General features: G+C 47.5%; 1 protein-coding gene across 8 annotated transcripts in view; it reads right to left on the bottom strand.

Annotated features, from left to right (window-relative positions):
* The window catches only part of FBLN2 (fibulin 2), a 117613-nt gene that overhangs the window by 8333 nt on the left and 91326 nt on the right, over positions 1-17954 (bottom strand). For 7 of the 8 annotated variants that reach the window (XM_074550182.1, XM_074550179.1, XM_074550178.1 and 4 more), the window contains 9 exons: positions 16705-16845; positions 11627-11761; positions 10433-10570; positions 10011-10154; positions 5857-5985; positions 4867-4992; positions 3770-3886; positions 2672-2800; positions 386-509 (listed from right to left, as the gene is read on the bottom strand). In XM_074550182.1, the coding sequence (XP_074406283.1) occupies positions 386-509; positions 2672-2800; positions 3770-3886; positions 4867-4992; positions 5857-5985; positions 10011-10154; positions 10433-10570; positions 11627-11761; positions 16705-16845 (1183 nt within the window). The remainder of the gene's footprint in view (positions 1-385; positions 510-2671; positions 2801-3769; positions 3887-4866; positions 4993-5856; positions 5986-10010; positions 10155-10432; positions 10571-11626; positions 11762-16704; positions 16846-17954) is intronic. The other variant, XM_074550183.1, reaches the window with a different exon arrangement.

The following is a 17954-nucleotide window of genomic DNA, read 5'->3' as shown; positions in this document are numbered from 1 at the left end:
ACTCCCTGAGGAACTGCAATGTGAGTGTTAAGCAGGGAGCCCCAAACCCACTGAGCAGCCTGGCTGCTCCCGCTCTGATACAAACAGCACAGAAGGTTGTGCTTTAAAACTTAATTATAAACAGAGACATTTTAGAGCTGCAAGGAGAGCTGCAGGCTCTGGTCTCTGCTGTTCCAGCAGCAGCTGGAGGGCAAAGAGGGGCTCCAGGGCTTGAGAGAATGAAGGGTAACCAAACACAAACTCTGCATGGGGAAGGTTTATGAGCTCCAGGTATACCAAAGCAGTTTCTCAGAGCTCTGAGCACCCACAGCCACCCACAAAGGAAGCACCACAGAGCAGCAGAGGCACTGGGCTGGCTCTGGTGCTGCCCCAGGGCCATACTCACATGTCAGACACCTTCCTGTAGTTGGAAGGGCACTCGAAGGACAGGCAGCGGAAGCTGCCCTGGATGTTGTAGCAAGTCTCTGCAGATGAACAATTGTGGCTTCCTATTGCACACTCATCAATATCTAAGAAGAAACACAAGAAAAAGATGGTCTAAGTTCAAAAGTAAGAATTAATTCCTGGTATTTTTCAGGAATCAACAAACCTCACCAGGATATAGTTGAGCCATGCTAAAAGACAACAGGACCTTCTCACTGACTTTTTGAGACTGGAGAAAGCTGGGCTGTGCCAGAAGAATGCATCTGGGCATGAAGGTAGCTCTGGATTAAAGCAGAGCAACTAAAATAAATCTGGAGTTAAAGCAAGCAAAGGCAAAGTGGTCACTGCTGTCCTACAGGATCCAGGAGATGTGGAACATGGGAACTCAGAACAACCCTTCAGAACAAGGCACAGAGTTCAGAAAACCTAAATAAAAGTATCTCCCCATAATGAGATGTAATTACAGAAAACATAATGAAGAGCACTTAAAAGCTCCAAAGAATAATGTGGCTACCTAAACAACACACAGCCACAAGCCCAAGCCATGGGCCTGACAATGCCGGAAGCCAGATGCAGAGACAAGGATCCAGCCTGAGCAGGAAGCATTGGCAGAGCCCTGGCAGTCACACTGTGTACTCCCAAACGTCTAGACAATGCACAGAGGCTTTAAAATGAAATAAATTCCAACAGACAAGGCATGTGGACTGTGTAGGGCCCTGCAGCTCTGCCAATTCTCACAGAGCAGAGACTCTTAGAGGGAAATCACAGCCTTCCACTCCCTCCATTCCCCTGGGATGAGAACTGATCTCACACACTGAACCAGCTGGTTTAAAAGTCTTGCAAAGAAAAGTATACAATAGGAAATAGGAGGGAATCAAAGTCAAGTAAATCCCTTGCTGGTTCTCAGCAGTGCCCGTAGGTGAAAAGAAAATTTCTTCCATATTGCAATCATTGTCATGAAAGCACTCCCTGTACCACTCTGGCTGCGCTGCAAAACACCACAGGCAGTTTCTGCAAAAAAGATCCATATGTTGGGCCATGAGATACAACTCATCTTTTGAAAATAGGGTACAAGGAACATTCCACCAGTAACTCTTCAGAACTGGTCAGATGATGAGCAACTGGAGCCAGATCTTTAGCTGGGGGGAACCAACATCATCTCCCTGCACGAGGAGCCAACAACAGAGCCAACACCACCCCAGCCTTCCTTTGACCACGTATTCAGACACACCTCAGTATCTGCCCAAACTTGTGCCTACAGACCTGCAGAGCTCCAAAATGGGGTATATCCAGGGGAGCTGCAGTTTTCTAAAGGTGAACTTTATGTAAGAATTTAAGTGCACATGGATATTACTGCAATCATACTTAAAAACACATTTGAAAATATTTTAAAATGTTTCTAAAGGATTTTAATTGTCATTTCATCTGCTTCACTGCTCCACAGTCGGGATTAAGTATGCTCATGCTGCTCAGGATTTACACAGAGAAAATTCACTGCTGTTAGCAGTCAGAATTCAAGCACAGGAGATACACAGCCAAATTCTTCATTACATGAAGGGTTCCTGAAAGAGCCAGGGCAGGAAATGCCTGGCAGTTGGTGTAAGGGCTGCAGGAATGTGCAGAGGACTAAAGGTAATCAGATCCTCCATCAGGTTACACAGGCAGTGCATCGTTTGCAAAGGGGGGCTCAGCTCTGAACCACACAGCTGCACACCAGATGAAAACCACCCGACTCCCAGGAGACATCTCCACAATTCTGAGGAAAAGGGGTGTGTGAGGGAAGGGTACTTGTCATTTCACTAACATTTATTAATGCCAGCACAATTAAGCTTAGGTGACGCTGCTGGATGGCCAAGTTTCAATTACAGCACCAACATTTAATCTCCCAGTTTTCTGGAGGAGAAAACTGTAACTCATAAAGCAGCCACAGATTTCTACATCTGGCACCTCTAATACCCCTGATCATTGAGTGCTGTTCCAAGGTGCACACACAGCTCATGTGAGCCATCAAGTGCCTCAGTTTGGGGGATGAAGTGGGCTCATGGGGAATTCACTGAAGCAATTAGCTCACACTGACAGCTGAGTTGCCACAGCACTTTCCTCTAGCACAGGAAAACTGACTTTGCAGATACCAATATTTGGCAACTTTGTCGAAGACTAACTTTGGAACAGCGACTGATCCAAAACATGGGGGTTTGACTGAGCAGCTGTAAGGGCTGAGCTCACTGCAGACTGTGAGTGCTGTTACCTCTGCAGGTCCTGCCGTTGGCTGCCATGGTGTAGCCCTGCTCAGGACAGGCGCACTGGTAGCTGCCGGGGACGTTGACGCAGCGGAAGGTGCAGAGGATGCCGGCGCTCTGCGCGCACTCGTCAATGTCTGTGCAAAGAACACAGTCACAGCCCCAGCACACAAAACAGACAGAACAAACCAAAAAACAAAACAAAACACAGGTCTGCAAAGGCAGGCTGCAGGACACCAGGAAACTCTCACCTGACACATTTATAATATATTGCTAAATGTGAGCATAACCATGGAGGTCTGGCATTGCTTTGGTGCTTTCTGAAATGCTGAACACCAGCCTGCTCCCAGAAATACTGGCTGCAAGCAGTACACACTCATGGGAAGGAATAATGAGGGTGGGGCATGTCTGAATTTGAAGCACTGTCTCTCTCTGGTGCCTCTGTAATTGAGAGAATCATGGAATCACAGACTGGCTCAGGCTGGAAGGGAGCTCAAAGCTCATTCCCCTCCTTGCCATGGGCAGGGATACCTTCCACAAGACCAGGCTGAACCTGGCTTTGAACACTCCAGGGATGGGAAATCTCTCTGGTCAACCTGTGCCAGGGCCTCACTCCCCTTTCAGCAATGCATTTTTCACCAGGCTTCCCTGTGCTAGGAAGGGTGTTGGCTTCTTCACCATTCCTTATACAGAGACCCTCCAGTGTGTCAGTGCTGGTAACTTCAGCTGAAGAGGTAAAACCATTCCTCTCCATTCTGACACTCTGCTACTCATTCACTATGAGCAGCAGCCAGAGCAAGCCTTCACTCAGCAGTGCAGGTGTTCATTGATGCAATACAGGAATATCTTCCCACCTGATTTCTTCAGTCAGCTCTGCCCCCATGAAACCCTTACAACAACCTCCCAGGCTGTGCAGCCCCACAGGTGTGCTCCACCCACTGAACTGCCCTGTGCAGCAGCTGAGGGACCTTCTGCAGCCTCTGTGGCAGCTGCAGCTCACAACCATCCTCAGGCATCACCTGCAGCATCAGGGGCTGCTGAGGGTCAGAGAGTTCCTGCTACAGAGAATAAACACACGCCCCTGACCTGGCGAGGCAGCACCTTACCTTTACAGGAATGCCCATCCTCTGCCAGCTGGAAGCCTTGCCTGCAGTAGCACTGGTAGGAGCCATACACATTGGCACACTCCTGGCTGCAGGGACTGTTATCACATTCATTCACATCTGCATCCAAAAACAAACACACAGAGCTGGTCACAGTGCTTCAGAACAGTGTCTTCCACCCTTTCCTGCCCCGAAAACCTTTACCTTCCAGTCACAGTGACTCGGGAAGGATTATTTGTCCCTATTTTTTCTGCTCCTTAGGCAGAATGCCAAGAAGCTGGAGCATGTCTGTTGCACCTGAATTTCATTTCTCCATATGCCAATGGAAACACACACACATGCAGACATTTGTTTCAGACTTCACAGGTTTCAGTTCACTAAAATACTGTTGCCCTAAAAAAAATCATGGAGAACTCAAAAATTTTCCATTCAATCCAAAGTCGTTTTATGTAAGTTTTGTCACTACCAAGTTTCATCTTTATCAAAATTTGAATGGTTTCCTGTTTTAACTTTGTTCTGCTCTCCTGTCATCTGAAAGGAAAGCAAAGAGTACATGGGGAAAGAAAGAAAAGGAGAAACTTGCTGACACTCATCTGACAACTCCAGTGTTTGAGGAACGTTTGAAGGAGCTGAGACTGTTTAGCCTGGAGAAGAGGAGGCTCAGAGGTGACCTTATTGCTCTCTACAACTTCCTGAAGGGAGGTTGCAGACAAGTGGGGTTGGTCTCTTCCACCGGGCAGCACTGACAGAACCATGGGACACAGGCTCCAGCTACATCAGGGAAGGTACAGCTTGGATATTAGGGAGAAAATTTTCACCAAAAGAATAAAGTACTGGAATGTTCTTCCCAGGGAGGTGGTAGAATCACCATCTCTGGATGCGTTTAAAAAACAACTGGACATGGCCCTTGGTGCTATAGCTGAGGTGTTAGGGCATGGGTTGGACTCGATGATCTGAGAGGTGTCTTCTAACATCATTATTCTGTAATTCTGTGACTGTCTGCAAATCTGAGCACACAAAGGTCACTGCCTTTGTATTTCACCTCAAGGCCTCCTCCCAGGTCCCCCAGCAGCTCGTTCCCCACGGAGGAGCAGCGGTACCTTCGCAGTGCTTGCCGTCGTAGGAGAGGCGGAAGCCGGAGGAGCAGGAGCAGTGGTAGGAGCCGGGCGTGTTCTCACACGTGTGCTGGCACAGCCGCCCGGGGTAGTTCCAGCACTCGTTGATGTCTGCAGCACCAAGAGCAAACCCACAGTCAGCTGAGGGACACGAGCAAACGAGGTGCAGGAGGGGATTTTTGGATTTTTTAAAGTATCAGAGATTGGTTTGTAGAGCGTGAAGTGCTCTACAAGCTTGGGTTGGAGGCTGTGAGACTCCGAGCTCTGATTGCTGCACAGGGGGGGACCAAAGACAAAGTGCTGTGTCACGGCTCCTGGGAGGACAGTGCCGAAACCTTCAGACAGAAAAACTCCCACAGCAGCAGAAGCACAACCCACAGGGAAGAACTCTGCAGATGTTTTAAGTGACAACCTGCAGTTAAGGCAAGCCAAGGGCGCCTGGTCCCAAATCCCAGCTGGGAGCGACAGAGCCCTGGATGTGCTGCACAGCCCAGCCCTGGAGGTGATGGCACCCTCTTCTGAGGCACTGCACAGCACAACCCGGGCAGCAGTGGTGCTGAGCACTGCACAACATGGACTGCAGTGGTGCTGAGCGCAGCACAACTCAGACTGCAGAGGTGCTGAGCACTGCACACCTCAGACTGCACGGGTGCTGAGCGTTGCACTACTCGGACTGCAATGGTGCTGAGCCATGGCACAACTTGGACTGCAATGGTGCTGAGCATTGCATTACTCAGACTGCAATGGTGCTGAGCATGGCATAAATCAGACTGCAGGGGTGCTTAGCACTGCACAGCTCATGCTGCAGGGGTGCTAGGCACTGCACAGCTCATGCTGCAGAGGTGCTGAGCAGACTGCACAGCTCATGCTGCAGAGGTGCTGACCATGGCAGAACTCAGACCGTAGTGCTGCTGAGCACTGCCTCGGGCCCAGGCCCAGGCAGGGGTCGCTGCCTGCCCTCCATGCCCCACGTACCTATGCAGCTGCGGCTGAAGGCGTCGTACTGATAGCCCGTCCTGCAGTCACAGCGATAGCCCCCCGGCAGGTTGTGGCACAGCTGCCCCTCTCCACACCGGTGCACCCCAGTCTGGCACTCGTCCACATCTGCAGAGCCAGAGAGGGCCTCAGCATCAGTACAGTTTGCTTAAAACCAGTGTTTGTAAAGAGACACAAAAAGGTCCATTAATGTCAGGGTTAGAACTGGACAGGAGAAATACCATCAGCTTCTCCCTCCGTGTTCATCTCAGGGGCACCTGAGTCAAACCTGGGAAAAGCAGAGCCTTACCTTCAAAGTGAAAATGGTAACTGGACTTGCAATGGGGTTCTCCCAGTATATTCTGCATTTCAGTGTAAACACACTTTGATTCTGATCAAACCATGACATTTAAACCCCTCATTCTGATGTTCTGCTATTCCATGAGTCACACCAAGCCATTTAAAGCAAAACAAGAACCAGCCAGAAATTCTGCTCATCCCTTCAATTAAAGCAATTGCTATTTTCATCTCCACCTGCCCTCTCAGTCTGCTCCTGCTGTCTACCTTTTGCTCTTTCCCAATGTTGATTTTTTTCTTTTCTCAATCAGCTCCCATTTTCATATTCCCCACGGCCTCTCATCCAGAATCCAATACCAACAAATTAGTTGCTTCTCCCCTCACACACATCATTTCCAATCTCATTCAAACATCCTTGGAGGAAGATGAGAGTTTTCAATACAGGCTGATTTACAAGACTTGCAACATGACTAAATAGCTCATCAGCATCTAACAAATCCCTCTTACCATCTGTGACAAGAAGCATCAAAAAGTCTGATTAACCCTCAGAACTGTGTTTTTCTTCAAATATTCCAAGCTCTGCCACTTTCTCAGCCAACATATCCTGGTTTTTTCCTATTGTTCACATCTTCAATTACTTTTACAACCCAAATCCCTGTTCATGTAATTGTGGAACCTCGTCCAACTGGGACTCCTGCTTCAGATGCGTTTGCAGGGGGCTTTGGCCACAAGCCATGGCAGGCAGGGCACTGAGGGGAAGGGCACCTGACCAGGCCATGGTGGGAAGAGTGGGGTCATGGGAATTAGCAGTATGCTAACAGGACTATCCTGTACTTGGTCAAGTTTCCAGTTCTTGTTTCCAGCTGGCTCCATGCCTAGTTCATGCAAGGTCAGGTTCTGAGCTCACCTTTGTGACTGCACCTGTATCTCTATACCTGTCTGCATTTGCCCTGCCCAGGGCTCTTTGGAATCCAGCCTCTGTAACCTGCACCATGTTTTGTTATTTTGGTTATTACAGTTTGTATCTTCTGGGCTATTCCACTGTTCCCATTTCTCATTTATTAGCAGCTCCTCCCGGCCGAGCTCACAGTGAGCTTCTGAGCCCATCTGTAATAATCATCAGGATGCATCTCTAGGCTGGAAATTCACCACACTGCCCTATTTGAATTCATAAATTTGAGCACTGAATCACTTCAGAGGGCTCCTGGGCAGTTCTCCATCAAACAAGAGCCTTGGAGGGGCTGCACCCACACAGTCCCTGCTGGCACCGGGGTCAGGGATGGCAGGGAGTGCCTCTCACCATGCAGGAACTCCTGACAGGAACTGAGATTTCTGCTGGAACACTGAGTTACCAGCTTTCTTTTAATCAGAGGTAGCAGCAAAACCAGGGAAGTCTCTAATGCAGATAATTTGTAAAGTAGCAGTTTTATTTGTAATGAATTCATGTGTGCACCCAGTTTGCTAGTTTGTCCAAAATCCTGCATTCCACTACATTCAGATTTTAATTAGTTCTACGGCATTACATCAGAACTGTGCCATATTTCACACTTAGAGCAGTTTTCAGCTAAATCTAAGAGGCAGGTTTTAATAACTCATTTGCTAAATCAGAAAATCTGAGCATTTTAAAGACAGATGAATTCTCTAAACAGAGGAGATGACCCTACAAGTGTCGTTCTGCTGAACAAACACGTGCAGATGATGTTTTTACTACTGTGAAATGAATAAATCTGATTCAGGGATCTAATTAGCTATTGTAATGCCTCACAGACACTAGTCTATCACAGAGAGAGGAAATTAGGACCATATGCTTTTCTTCTTTCTTCTCTGTGCTGTCTGCCTACTTTAAAAAAAAGCCATTCAAAAAAAAATACCAAACAACACAGACCAGCAGTAGGGACAGAGTGCACACAGCAAAGACAGAGATATCACTAATTAACATCAGTTATGTTTTCCCAAAATCAAGCTAGAGAAGCCTCCTTATGGCTGCTCCTGAAGAGCCTGGAGTGTGCTGTAAAGTAGAGACTGAAGGCCATCAGGAATCACAATGCATTCTGTTACCTCACTGTGCTCTAGAGCAGAGATGCTGGAGGATTAATGGCAATTTCCTCCTCTCTCCTGGATTTACACACAGTAAGTTTTGTTTTTAGGCACAGCTGTGGAGAAAAGCTGGATTCTTTCTGTCCCATCAATTTGAAATTTAGGAACACAACTTGCCCCAGCTATGACAGAATCACAGAACCATTGAGGATGGAAAGGGCCTCCAAGATCACCAGGTCCAGCTGTTGATCCAGCACCACCATGTTCACCACTAAGCCATGTCCTCAAGTGCCACATCCCTGTGGTTTTTGGCCATGTCCAGGGATGGGGACTGCACCCTTGCCCTCGTGTGCAGAGCATGCAGGGCAAAGGATGCTGGCACTGCAGCCAGGACAGCTGTGCTGCTCAGGGCTGCCCTGGGGAGAAATGGCATTCAGGGAGCCTCTGGCATGGTGGTGACCCTAAAAACAGCCTCGGGGTAACCATGCTCCAGGTGGTGCAGCCATCCCCAGCCCACGTGGCCTGGCTGAGAAATGACTGATCAAAAGCAGCTGCAGAACTGCGTCTGCACAGAACTGAGGGGGACAGCACTTTTGGAGCTTCTTTTTGTAAGAACTGAAATATCCCAGGCTGTAACAGGACAGCAAAGAACACTCCACTGCTTTGCCCTGAACTTAACAAAACACAGTATTTGGAAGCTTTCTCAATTTCCTCAGTTGCACACATAACCTGTTCCTTGCAAATCTGCTACTTCCAAATCTTCTCCACCTTTCCACTGGTCACGCATGGTCTGAATGGTCCAGGGGGCAAATGAGGGGAGGCAGAGGATAATGAAGAGCAAAAGGGTGAATGCAGAAATATCTGTGGAAATGGGGTCTGGCTGTACCGCTGGTGGACACTACAAGCTGCTAATCATGGCCAAATTAATGGCTCTCAACACAGTTCCCACCCACCTGCAGCACTACAAAGCACATTTTGTTAATCTGCTATCCTTCCTTTATTCCAGGGGAAGGTAGGTGAAAATCACTGGGATATCACCACTAAGCAAACTGCTGCTTTGTCATTCCTTTTTTTCTTTTTCCCCACTGACATTTCAGGATTTCCTATTTTATGTAACCTGAAACACGGGGAATCAGAGAACACCCAGCCAGCCCTGCCTTGGGCACCAGGGACTGAGCTTCCCAGCCCTTGGTGCCTCATGTGCTCATTTACAAACAAATGCTAACAAGCACTGAAATTTGCTATTCTGAGTCAGTAACTCCCTAAATACACTGGAACAAACACAAATCAGGATCAAGCTGCACACCAGCCTATATGAATATTTCATATACTCATTCTCCTCACAACTTTTTTCACACAGTGAGAATTTATCCTAAACACCCTCACCAGTGAATGTAATGGGGAACACTACGCATAGAACACCCCTACAAAGAAAATCCACTTGGTGCTAGTCTTGTGAGCCCCCAAGACCAGCATGCCCTGTTTACTGCAGATCACTTCACTTCCAGGGAGGTACTACAAAAACCACCTAGGCATTGTGGCCTTGACTGACAGGATGAGCTTAAGTGTTAAAACACACTCTCTCCAGAGTGGAAGTCAGTGAAATCTGCTGCCAAAACCAGTTGCTGAGCATACCAAGAGAAACTCCATGGAGCAACGACACATCAGGATCCTGCAGCACAAACAAATCCCAGAGCTGCAGGGACAGCAAACTCCCACTCCTCAAACACATTCAGGAACTGAAAGTAACCCCAAATATCTCTTTGGGAATGAAACAGAAGTTTCCCCTGGGAGAGCCCCCCAGCCCCAGGCTGCCTCACCGACGCAGCGCGTGCCCTCCTCGTTGGAGTGGTACCCTCTGCTGCAGCTCAGCGTGTTCCTCTGGCACGTGTAGGAGCCCACCGTGTTAATGCAGTTGAATCCTGGCTTACAGGGCTCAGGGAGGGACGTGCACTCATTGATATCTGGTGAAGAACATGAACAGAGCAGTGAGAGGTGCTGTGTGACCCTTCTGGTCTGCTTTCTCCCAGCTGTCACTTCTTTTTCTTCACTTCAGTTTCTCGTGCTACAAAGACAAGGCTGATGAAGGTCTGCTGTGGGAATAGCTCCAAATTGAACATGCAACTATGGGCAGCAGCATGAAGCTCCCAGCAGGGTTTACAGAAAACTCTATCTCCAAGGGGTCAGTGCACAGCTGCCAGGAGCTGCAGCACAGGGCACAGACCCTGCTGCCCACACTCACCCACACAGTTGCCCTCGGGGTCCTGCAGGAAGCCATCCATGCAGCGCTGCTTGGACTCACAGTAGAAGGAGCCCTCTGTGTTCTGGCAAACAAAGTTCACCTTGCAGCTGTGAGTTCCTCTCTGGCACTCATCGATATCTGTTCAGCACACAAAACACCACACTGGGGTGAGCTCAGCTCTACCTTTCAGTGGCCCTCATGGCCAGCTAGCCTCCAAAAAAGAAATTAGGAAGCATTATTTTAACAGACACGTGTTACCAATGGGAAATCTGAGGGTTAGGTGTGTATGCTGCTGGACATCACTTCAGGATTTGTCAGGTCCTACAGCAAATTTGATTCAGGTCCCTACTGCCTCATTCACAGCATCTCTTGCAACCCCCAAATACCAAAATATCTGCAGTTTTTTACAGGCTACTGTAAAACAGTCTGTAAATATAATAATCATCTATAATCTAATTTCAAGACTAGAAAGTAAATTAGATTAGTAATAAATGTTAGAAATGCTCTAGAATCAGCCAACAGAACAAGGCATTCACAAAACAGCCTCTTCAAGTAAACAAAGCTTTATTTATGACAGCTGCTTATAAAGGGAGATTTCTGGTAATTTCTATTTTATGGCTTTATGTTCTACATCAAAATCTAAGCTCTTTCCTTAGGCATCTCTTACTGCAGCTGTCAGGAAACTGTAAAACGTGTAAGTGTAAATAACAGTGGGGTTTGCCCTGAAGGCAGGACACGTGTGTCCCTTGCACACCCCTGTGCTGCTGTGAGCACTGATGTTCCCTTCTTTGTTAGACACCTACAGGGACAGGGGGCTGAAGAACAACTCCTTAACCCATTCCAAATGGTTACATGTAAATGTAAATTAATGCTGACAAGGACTCTGAACACAGGGAGCACGGGGCTGTCAGCCCTATGTTCCATTCAGGCTGGGAATTTTTGCTGGAATCGTCAGCAAACAGCATCAGCTGAGCCAGGTAGAGGAGCTAAGGGGGATTCCTCCATCAGGGAGATGTCAAATCCTAATTCAGAAGGTTTTATCCATGTTCTAAGTAATTTACAATTATCCCTGGAAACCATTTCAAACGAGTGAGTGTGCAGGAAGAGCCTGTAAAGCCCAACACCTGTGTGACGAGCAGCCTTTTCTGGCTGCAGCAAGACCAGAGTGCTGTGCAATCCTTTCCCTTCCCTTACCCACACACTCGCCGTCCTTCAGCTCGTGGCCAGGCTGGCAGCTCAGCTCCTGCAGGCAGCGGAAGGAGCCCATGGTGTTGACACAGTGCTCTCTCCTCTGGCAGGTGTGTCTCTCTGTCACACACTCGTTGATGTCTGTGAGAAAGAGGGAACAAATCAGTGCCACAGGGTGCCGAGGGATCTCCCTCTTCCTGCTCTGCTGGAAGGAGCAGAAAGCTCACAAGAAGGACACTCAATACAGGCTTTGTTACAGGGCTCTGATGATGGAAGATGCTTCTAGTCCGGGCTCTTTAGTTAGCACAGAGTGACTGAAGAGACACAAATCACAGGGGGATTTATTTCCTCCTCCTCCCCTCTCCCCAGATGCCACGGGGATGGTGCAGGCACTGGGGATGGGGATGGACAGAACTGAGGCAAGGCAGGGTGGGCAGAGGATTGATGGCCAGCTGGTGGTGAAGGGATGGGAACTCCTGGACAAGGGAATGAGAAAGGGATTAATGCTCCTTGCTTCTCTCCAGGCTTCCAGAGCCCAGGGCACTGAGCAGCCCTGCAGTCCCAGGCCAGGCTGGCACTGCCAGGGATGGGAGCTGAGGCTGCCTGTGAGCTGGGCCATGCTGACACCTATTCCTAAGGAATACACCCTGGGACTGGATAGGCAGGAACTCATGGAGAGGAACCCTGATAACTCAATCAAGTCTGTAAATTTGTATTTAGAGCTTTAAAGAGATTTGATTTCAGCAAGTGGAGTCATGAAAAAGTTCTTTTTAAGAAATCACTTGAATGCAAGATTGCAGAGCATGGGACAGGGAAGGAATATGAAACACCTTTAAAATGATATGTTTTGATAGGCTTGGATGAAATAATCTAAAATTCAGGTTTTGCTTATGTTAATAATGAAAGCTAGAATAGCATGATGAGCAAATACTTTGAAGCAACAAAAAGGGGCAGAGACTGGGAAGAAATTTTCTTGCCAATCTCCACAAAACCTCACACATTCCCAGTTCTATATAAAGCTAAGAACTGCTAGAGCTAACAAAAGCCAAATGTGACCAGCACCATTACCAGTCCTCTGGCTGCTCTGTGCATGAAGCTGTTTTCATACTACACAATAAAGCAAGTATTGTTTGAATCAGATTTTCATTTTGGCTGTAGAACCTCATTCTCAGATAAGTACATCAATATATGACTTCCCCTGTGGGGCACGAAAACAGGAAAAGCCATTCAAAAAGATTTTTGTATTTAAAAATGTGCCAGCTGGTTTTCTAGCAAAGAAATGAGGAGAAGCACCAAAACCCTTCAGTTCCTGGTGGGTTTGGATAACTGGTGATGTGCACTGAGTTTTGCAAGACCTGCATTAGCTCGGTTACATTCCACTTCTCACTTATTCTTATTTTCCTTTTTTTTTTTTTTTTTGCTCACTGTTTGCCATTGCCACTCTCCACATGCTCTGGGCTTGCTTTCCAAAGCTCCTGGTTAATCCACAGCAAGGTCCTGCCCATCACCTGGATCTCTTTCTACCTGTCCCACATGAAGTCTGAGCTCCTCCATGGAGGGGCAGCTCCCTGCCTGCCCCAAAGCTCCTGCAGGGTTATGTCCCCTAATGCCTGTGCAGTTTCCCACTTTCTATAAATTGCTATTATCACAATGGAGTAGAGTAAGAGTAATTTCACAAGTGATCTTGTGGGGGTAGCAAACCCCCCCACACATGGTGGGAGATGAATACAAGGTTCTGTGGTAGATCCCTCTCACCGACTTACATTTAGTTCTTTAAAAATTTTTATTTTTTTAGAATTTATTTTAGAGGAAACCAGCAATGGATGGCCACTTAATAGCACCCAACGCACTGCAAGACTTTCTCTGGCTGTACCACAGATCTGAGATTATCTGCTCTTGCAAACCACAAAAAGGCTCTCACATAAACAAACTGACAGCATCACACTGCAGCTCATGAGCTTGAGTCAGTGCAGCACATGTCAAAATAGAAAGTATGTTTGTGACACATGAACCAAAGAGGGTAGGAGGCATTCCATGTGATCAGCAGGTGGATATTGAGTAACAGGCATTAAAATGTTGTCATTTAACAGAAAGAAAAAAAATCTAATATGATTTCATGTTTTGTCTATATTTTTGATTCAATTTTGAAAACTCTGACTGCTTGAAAAACTATGCAGAACTAGCTGGAACATATCTGAGGAAATTAAAATGACGGAAACTGGCAGATTACAATGCCGTATTCTCATTTTCAATGGAAGTTTTGTGCACATGAGACACTGACAAGTCCTTCAGCCTGACTGTGAGCTGGGCTGAGCTGCAAGGCCTGAACCCTGAGCCATGGCCAAGCAAAGTTCTGCTCTGCCTGTCCAGAGTCAGGGCAGGAGCCCCTGGCTGTGCCACCAGGCCAGCTGCCAGCCCACTACAGCCTCCTGGCCAGTTTAGCATGCAAACATGCCTGGTTTTGTTAATTTTTCTAAACAAATTCCTAAATTTGCCATAGAATCCAGAGTGCCCATGACCTGTCTCCCTCCAGTCCTGGAGCCAGCTCCACAAGTCAGTGAGATGCTTGACAGAGCACTAGGAATAACAGGAGTTATGTTTTCAGTCCCAAACACAGCTAATTCCAACACTGGACCAGCTGTGGTATTCATCCAACCCAATTAAGGCTGCGAGGGAAGGTAAGATGATGTTTTCTTTAAAAAACAGAGAAAAGAGGAAAAATAACTCAGTACTATACTGAAAACAAGTCACACAGTTAATTTTTGAGGAATCTACTCAGTCTCTGTGTGTGGCAGCAACATTCCTCACTCTATGTCAGCAAAACCCAGAATGAAACGCAATCATGTAATAACTCTTTTCTTTTCCACAGAACTGTTGCTGAAAACAGCAACACACACACGATCCCTGAGCACATCTGCTGCACCCAAGAGCTGGCATTCCTGCCATCAACATTTTACCTACTGCTATTTATCCCAATATGCACTTTGACATCAAAACCTCACTTTGATGCACCTTCTATTAAAAAAGTGAAATGCAGACTTTTCTTGTGTTGCATCTGCAGTTTCTCATTATTTTTTCCTCTCCAAATGGCCTCAGCTCTGTTGGCTTTATGGGACACATCTGTGCAATGCGGGCACTTTGTTATTTTGCAGCCACCCACCCTGTGGGAGCAGGAATAAAGAGACCATGCCGTGCTCCCTGTCAGGAGGGAACTGAGGTGGGAGTAGCAGGGACAGGAGCAGAGCTGTCAGTGTGCAGTGGGTGATGGGAATGACTTTGCCTCCAAGTCACCAGAAAAGCAACAGCCAGCCTAGCTCTTATCTCTGAGAGCACAGAGCTCCTAGCCCAAAGGCATTTCAGTGCCTGCTCCCAGAGGGGCTGTGTGAGAGCTGTTTGAACAGCTGGGGACTCCTCTCTGCATGGCTGGCTTTTGGGGAATCCTGGCTGTGTGCTCCTGAATGCACCTGGAGTTACAAATTCCCCACCTCTGGCTAAAGGGAACTGCACAGATCACAGATTATCAGCTGCTTTGTGGCTGGGCAAAGATTGTTCCTCCTGTCCCTAAAACACGCAGAGAGTAACATCCTTAACCCAACAAGAATTTGCAAACTAATTACCAAAGGTTTTCTGCTGGATTTTGGGACAGTTCAAGGTGGAGAGCAAGCTGTTAGGCTGGAAAGGATACTCCAGGAGAACAAGGCAGTGAGCAAAACACAAACCACAGTGTATGCCTGTGGCTTTCCCCTTCGACTACAAAAGGAGGAAAAAATGTTAAACATGGCAAATGTTCTGGTGGCACCACACACGGAGCAGAGCTGGATGGGAGCAGGCAGCCCACACAACAAAGGGAAGTTTTGTAGGTTGTTTAAAAGGATACCTGTAAAAACTGCCCTGCATCAGAGGAACACAGAAGTTTGGTGTTCAGTAAGGGAGAAGAGCTTCACAAATGAGAGTTGTGGCTTTGTTTTCATGAGTAGTGCCCGAGGTTTATGGGTATCAGCCATAATCAAACTGTTCCAATGCCATGGGGCAGAGAGAGAACTGAGGCAAAGGAAGCGCCTGGCACCTGCCCCAGCAGCTCCTGCCCAGGCTGCAGACACAGGCAGGAGGAACACCTTTTTTTTTAAGGAACACCTTTTAATTTAAGGAACACCCAAAAGGTGGTAAATCACAGCTCTTCTCTGGATTCTGACACTGCAGAAGTTTTCCTGCTCATGCCCAAATGACACACGGCGCTTGTTAACCAGATGGGATCACAGAGCTTTAAAGAGAGGAGTAAAACCAAAGCTGTGGTGGTCAGAAAAACAGTGTTATGCATGTAGGGAGGAGGACAGGGGTGGAAGAGAGCTCTGCATTCACACAGGACATCGCAGCCATGAGCACTGATGATTTCATGGATGACTGGAGGTCTCCGGGTGCTCCATTTTTCCAGGCAATGCTCCTGCTGCCTCCTAACCCAGCCTCTACAAAAATACCCAAAAAAAGAAACTATTTCACATAAGCTGAGGTCCTGGCTGCTGGAAGCAAACTAAATCCTCATAAATACACTGGTAAAAATTGATTGGTTTCTTCCATGAAGTCAAACAGCAGGGATGATCCAGCAGAATTATGATGCACCTTTCACTTTTACACAAAGAAACTTATGCCAGAATCAACAAAGGTCTCATATGAATTTTAAAATGCCCACTCTTTGGAATGGATCTTTTCCTAGTGCCTGGACTCACACGGATTGGTGAGCTGTATTTCTGAAGTTCTGTGGTTTGGTGGTGCCTAGAACTTGGCAGTGTTGGACTGTGCAGAGGGATCAGCTGCTGTGACCCCTGAGCTCAGCCTGCAGCCAGCAGAGCTGCTGTGCTCCCCACCCTGTGGGCCTGGGGCTCCTGCTCAACGTTATCTGCACCTGACATGGCGGGGGAAACACCAAACAGCACAGGACTCATGAGGTGAAGGGCTGAGCAAATGGTGCATGTGTGATGTGTGTTTGTGCTGGGTGGCTCTGAGATGCCAGATGCAGGGATGGTGGGAGGTGCTGCAGAGCATGGAGAGCTGTGATGCTGAGGGAGGCCGTGTGCCTCTCGTCTTACCAACGCATTTCCTATGCCTGTTGAGAATAAAGCCCTCTGCACACATCCCACTGTGGCTGACACAGGAGAATGATCCCAGTGTGTTCTCACAAAACTGTCCGCTGGAACAAGCCTGAGCACCTGTCAGGCACTCATCCAAATCTACAGCAGCAGGGGCAGCCAAAAGGGAAAAACAGAACTCCATTAGAACAGTCCTGAAATGAAACAACATTTCTGTCACACTGGGGATGCCGAGATGAAGTGCGCTGGAGCTCCCACATCAGCAGCAGGCTGCAATACATGCAGTGTTACACTGAAAATAGGGCTGGAATAAAACCTCAGAGATCATTCAGTCCTTGATCACACTCCTGTGTTCTGCCACTCCAGAAGAAATATCCTTAAAAACATGCAGGCATTCACATAGAGACAGTGCACAGTCCCTGAAAGAAACCTGTCACAGTGCACCACCACCCTCACCATCAGATCCTGACTTCAACAGAGGTTATAAATGTCCCTTGCCAATGTTTAAACTCACTGCCTCCACTGACAAATACAAATTTTTTCATTTCCTGTAGGAAAACGATTGCCTTGAAATGCCCCTTTTGATGCTGACATTAATTAATCAAATTAACTTCCACCACGCTTGGGTAAGCAGTGCACTGTGAATATTTCATCTGGCGATATTAAAATCCCATTTTCTTCACAGACTGTCTGGAATTTTATGAAAATGATTTGTTATTCAATAAGATCTAAGATTAAGAGTGATGTGGATCATTTGTGAGCAATTCTGAGCATTGGGAGCTCCTGCTTGTATTTCACTGTTACTGCTCCCTTACTTAGAGATTTGTAATTAAGGTTTGTCACACGACATGGCTTCTGACCCCCGAGCCCTCCCTGGGCAAACACATCCCTTGTGACTACTCAAGAACATCCATTTAAAATGTCTGTAATGTGAATGGTGAGGATGCAGCTTTGGAATTCACTGCTCATCTCCCCAGCAGCAAATGAACACCTGGAGCTGGCCCAGCTCCCATGGCATGTCCTGTGAAGCTGTGAAGCCTCCCTGAGTTCAGGTTTCCAAGGCAAGAGGAGATAAAAGCAAACAGAGCAGATGCCCTGAGGATGCCCAGGAGAGCAAAGGGGTCCTGCTCGCTGCTCCTGCTCCCAGCCAGAGTGCTGAGTGTCCACAGCTGTGCACACAAGGCCTGGGGAGGAACTTCAGTGGGAAGAGAAACCAGAAGGGCTGTAAAAAAGCCTGCAATGTCAGAGGA

The sequence above is a fragment of the Zonotrichia albicollis genome, chromosome 12 (genome assembly GCF_047830755.1).
Source record: "Zonotrichia albicollis isolate bZonAlb1 chromosome 12, bZonAlb1.hap1, whole genome shotgun sequence".
Classification (NCBI taxonomy): Eukaryota; Metazoa; Chordata; class Aves; order Passeriformes; family Passerellidae; genus Zonotrichia; species Zonotrichia albicollis.
This window is presented reverse-complemented; position numbering and strand designations above follow the sequence as displayed.